This window comes from Pteropus alecto, unplaced genomic scaffold (assembly GCF_000325575.1).
Source record: "Pteropus alecto unplaced genomic scaffold, ASM32557v1 scaffold38, whole genome shotgun sequence".
Classification (NCBI taxonomy): Eukaryota; Metazoa; Chordata; class Mammalia; order Chiroptera; family Pteropodidae; genus Pteropus; species Pteropus alecto.
This window is the reverse complement of record NW_006442512.1, coordinates 712,468-717,326: the sequence shown is the minus strand read 5'-3', so window position 1 is coordinate 717,326 and position 4,859 is coordinate 712,468. Positions and strand designations below refer to the sequence as shown.

At 56.6% G+C, this 4,859-nt stretch overlaps 1 protein-coding gene across 2 annotated transcripts in view; it reads left to right on the top strand.

Annotated features, from left to right (window-relative positions):
- LINGO1 (leucine rich repeat and Ig domain containing 1) overlaps positions 1 to 4,592 on the top strand; it is a 192,444-nt gene extending 187,852 nt beyond the window's left edge. For both annotated transcript variants that reach the window (XM_015597668.2, XM_006922594.3), the window contains one exon: positions 2,442 to 4,592. In XM_015597668.2, the coding sequence (XP_015453154.1) occupies positions 2,454 to 4,298 (1,845 nt within the window). In that variant the 5' untranslated portion in view covers positions 2,442 to 2,453 and the 3' untranslated portion in view covers positions 4,299 to 4,592. The remainder of the gene's footprint in view (positions 1 to 2,441) is intronic.
- The last annotated feature ends 267 nt before the right edge of the window (positions 4,593 to 4,859 follow it).

Here is a 4,859-nt window from a genome sequence, read left to right as displayed (position 1 = left end):
CAGGAATGCGAGGACAAGACGGGAATACACTGGGAGAAGTGATGGGAGAGGAGGCAGTTGGGTAGGTTGAGGCAAGGTGGTGGAGGCTTTGAATGCCAGATTCTTGTCTGTGTGAGGGGCTTACCAATATCTGAGGTGGCCTGTGCTCTTGCTAACCCCCCTCTCATTTCTCAGCCCCCACCCTTCCTGCCAAGGAAGGGTGCTAAGAGTCCTATTTACCTCTCCCACACCTTCAGCCTCACACCCGCACTGGCCCCAGCTGCCAGCCCAATTACTTATTGATCTCCTGTTAAGATGTTTGCTTTTCTGGTGGGTCACTGGAGCATGTGTGACTATGGAGAATGGCCTGGTGGAGGTGGGGTGGGGGAGGATGAACCACAGAAGAGCTTGGAGAGAGGTTGAGAGGGGCTGAGGGGTGGGGGCTAGACAAAACTGTTGAGGATAACAAAACCTTGCAATTCCATAACATGCCAATGTCAGCCAGAGCCCTTTCTGGTCAATCAGTCATTTAGTCAATCAACAACCAGAGAGCACTTGTCAGTCCTGGGCAATAGCTGGAGCACTGGAAAGTGTGTGGCTCTGACAGACCAGAGCTCTGGTCTAAAGTCCACCCACTTTTGGGGGTGGGTGTCCTTGGGCAGCCACAAGCACCCCCTAACACCAGTTGCCTTAAGGGTTGAAGTGTAGATGACAAAGACTTGTGATCTTAAAAGCGGAGGCTGTGTGCAGGTGTGGGGAGGGTCTAGAAGGGGCGTGAGCTGGGGCAGAGAGGTGGGCTGTCTTAGTTAAGGCTTCCCTTTCCTGCAGTTAGCCCTCCCCCTTGGAGCCATGATGTGGTGTGTGTGGATAGGCAACAAAGCCTGAAGGATGCCAGGCAGGAGTGGGATGGATCTTCACCCCATCAGCAGTGGGAGAGCTAATGCTTGGCCTCCAGAGGCCATTTGGTCTACTTCCTGGAGTTTGAAGTCCAGACTAGCCCTCCCAGCCCCCTTCTTACCCTGCTGGGCCAGTTTTTCATGGAGTAGAACAGGGGAGGAAAGGAGATGGAGGGACTGTTTGGGTACAAGTGTGAGCAAGTGGCCTCTGACCATGATCTGGGAGAGAATATGGGAGGCTAGCTCTGCACACTCCTTGCTCACTTCACCTGCAGCCTGTGCTCAAGCCGAGTCCCCTTTCTGACACTCTCACCCTTGTCACTGCTATTCAACCCAAGTCCTGCATGTTCCTCAGGGCTCAGCTGCAACAAGCCTCACATTTTCAGTGCTGCAGTGTGAACTGGCCCCTCCAGGCTACCTGTGCCATCCTGGGCTTTGGGGGTCTGGCTGCCTCTCTCAGACTGGCAGTTGCACAGAACCTAGCACTAGGATGAGAGTGATTGGACCCCTGAGAGAGAGAGAACAATGAACACTGGGAAGGTCTTTGGAGGGGAGCATACTTCTTACTGGGGAACAGAAAAGGCTTCTCAGAGCAGTGGACATGAAATTAGGCCCAGAAAATGGGGTTTCAACAGGCAAGGGCTTGGCGTTCCAGGAAGACAGAACTGCAATGGCCCTGGGCCCTGCACTCAGGAGCCCCAGTGGGTCACTGTGAGAGGACCCAAGGACAGGGAGAGTTGAAGAGATTCTATGGGGAGGCATCAGGCCTGGGTCCTGGCTTTCTGGATGGGAGTGCCCTCCACTGATCTAAAAACCCCGTCAGGGAGCAGATTCGTGAACACTGACAGGTGCCACTGATTTTGCTGATTGCCCAGGAATGGCTGTGAGCTCAGCTGCAATACTATGAGGAGGAGACCTTGGTGTCTACACCTGAGATAGCTTAGGCTAAAGGTTGTGAGGTGGGCCCCCAAGCAGCCTCAGAAGCCCTTGCCTATAGGTCTACAGGCTGCGAACCAGACATGCTCCTCTGCAGGCTGTTCCTGGTACCCTCAGCCTTGAGCCCCTTTGATGCCTCTGTGAGCCCCAAGGACAACTCAGTGGGTCTGGCCTTATCCCTGATGGGCATTGGGGGAAGCTGAGGCTCAGGGTGCAGGGATGGGGGTTGGGGCAGGATGCATGCCTGGAGTTAGTTGCACTGCCTGTGAAACATAAAACTTAGAGGTAGATGCAGCCTTCAGGGCCAATACTAACCTCCTCTGTGGTGGCCCCACCCCTTCTATGAACCCCATCAATCCCAGAGATGCTGGAAAGGTCCTTCAGCAGTGCTCTGGGCAGGACAAGGAGCAAAGAGGAAGCAGGCTAGGGTGGCAGGAGGCCCCTCACCAGGCATCTGGACCTCACTGTGGGGTCCCAGGCAGGTGTCATATGCCACTCTGGACCCCAGCCTCTCTGTCAGAGACATCTGTTGGGGCAGGAGGGCATGGGAGCACAGAGGGTTTGGGTGGAGTCCAGCCAAATACTGTCCTCTAACTTCTCGCTCTGTCCTGCGCTTACTCTTGGCTGTAGGTAAGCAAGAGGATGCTGACTGGGGGCGTGAGGAGCATGCCCAGCCCTCTCCTGGCCTGCTGGCAGCCCATCCTCCTGCTGGTGCTGGGCTCGGTGCTGTCAGGCTCAGCCACGGGCTGCCCACCCCGCTGTGAGTGCTCCGCCCAGGACCGTGCCGTGCTCTGCCACCGAAAGCGCTTTGTGGCCGTGCCTGAGGGCATCCCCACCGAGACCCGCCTGCTGGACCTGGGCAAGAACCGCATCAAAACGCTCAACCAGGACGAGTTCGCCAGCTTCCCGCACCTGGAGGAGCTGGAGCTCAACGAGAATATTGTGAGCGCCGTGGAGCCTGGCGCCTTCAACAACCTCTTCAACCTCCGGACGCTGGGGCTCCGCAGCAACCGCCTGAAGCTCATCCCCCTGGGCGTCTTCACTGGCCTCAGTAACCTGACCAAACTGGACATCAGCGAGAACAAGATTGTCATCCTGCTGGACTACATGTTTCAGGACCTGTACAACCTCAAGTCACTGGAGGTTGGCGACAACGACCTCGTCTACATCTCCCACCGAGCCTTCAGCGGCCTCAACAGCCTGGAGCAGCTGACGCTGGAGAAATGCAACCTGACCTCCATCCCCACCGAGGCGCTGTCCCACCTGCATGGTCTCATTGTCCTGAGACTCCGGCACCTCAACATCAACGCTATCCGGGACTATTCCTTCAAGAGATTGTACCGGCTCAAGGTCTTAGAGATCTCCCACTGGCCCTACTTGGACACCATGACACCCAACTGCCTCTATGGCCTCAATCTGACGTCCCTGTCCATCACACATTGCAATCTGACTGCTGTACCCTACCTAGCTGTGCGGCATCTGGTCTATCTCCGCTTCCTCAACCTCTCCTACAACCCCATCAGCACCATCGAGGGCTCCATGTTGCATGAGCTGCTACGGCTGCAGGAGATCCAGCTGGTGGGGGGGCAGCTGGCTGTTGTGGAACCCTATGCTTTCCGAGGCCTCAACTACCTGCGTGTGCTCAATGTCTCTGGCAACCAGCTGACCACACTGGAGGAGTCTGCCTTTCACTCAGTGGGCAACCTGGAGACGCTCATCTTGGACTCCAACCCGCTGGCCTGTGACTGCCGTCTCCTGTGGGTATTCCGGCGCCGCTGGCGGCTCAACTTCAACCGACAGCAGCCCACATGTGCCACGCCTGAGTTCGTCCAGGGCAAGGAGTTCAAAGACTTCCCTGATGTGCTACTGCCCAACTATTTCACCTGCCGCCGTGCCCGCATCCGGGACCGCAAAGCTCAGCAGGTGTTTGTGGATGAGGGCCACACGGTTCAGTTTGTGTGCCGGGCAGATGGCGACCCACCGCCCTCCATCCTCTGGCTCTCGCCTCGCAAGCATCTTGTTTCCGCCAAAAGCAATGGGAGGCTCACGGTCTTCCCTGATGGCACACTGGAGGTGCGCTACGCCCAGGTGCAAGACAACGGCACGTACCTGTGCATCGCAGCCAATGCAGGTGGCAACGACTCCATGCCTGCCCATCTGCATGTGCGCAGCTACTCACCCGACTGGCCACATCAGCCCAACAAGACCTTCGCCTTCATCTCCAACCAGCCAGGCGAGGGAGAGGCCAACAGCACCCGCGCCACCGTGCCTTTCCCCTTTGACATCAAGACCCTTATTATCGCCACCACCATGGGCTTCATCTCCTTCCTGGGTGTTGTGCTCTTCTGCCTGGTGCTGCTGTTCCTCTGGAGCCGGGGCAAGGGCAACACAAAGCACAACATTGAGATTGAGTATGTACCACGCAAGTCGGATGCGGGCATCAGCTCCGCCGATGCGCCCCGCAAATTCAACATGAAGATGATATGAGCACAGGGTGGGGCTCCCTCCCTGGTTCTGCCCACCTCTTCCAGCCCCCGACCCCTGTTCCCGGCTGCCTCACTGGCCCTCACCACCTGCCCTCTCTCTGCCAGGACCTCAGAAGTTCGGGCCTGGGGACCCCACTGCACAGGGACACATGTGGACAGATGAGTTGGCAGCTGACGGACTGACACACAGCAGTCAATAATTCAATTTAAAAAGTTACGAACTTCCTCTGTAACTTGGGTTTCAATAATTATGGATTTTTATGAAAACTTGAAATAATAAAAAGAAAAAAAACGATTTCCTATAGCTAGTTGGAATGCAAACTTTTGACGTCCTGATTGCTCCAGGGCCCTCTTCCAGCTCAGTTTCTTGTTTTCTCCTCCTCCCCCACTCCTCCTTTCCCTTCTCTTCCCCTGTGGGGAGGGATCACTCAGGAAAACAGGAAAGGGGGTTCCAGCCCCACCCACCCGCCCACCCTGCCAGGCAGAGTGGTGGGTATGGGCTCACTCCCAGCTGGCTGTTTGCTAGGAGCAGATGGAGAGGACAGGGCTGCCAGATGGGGGC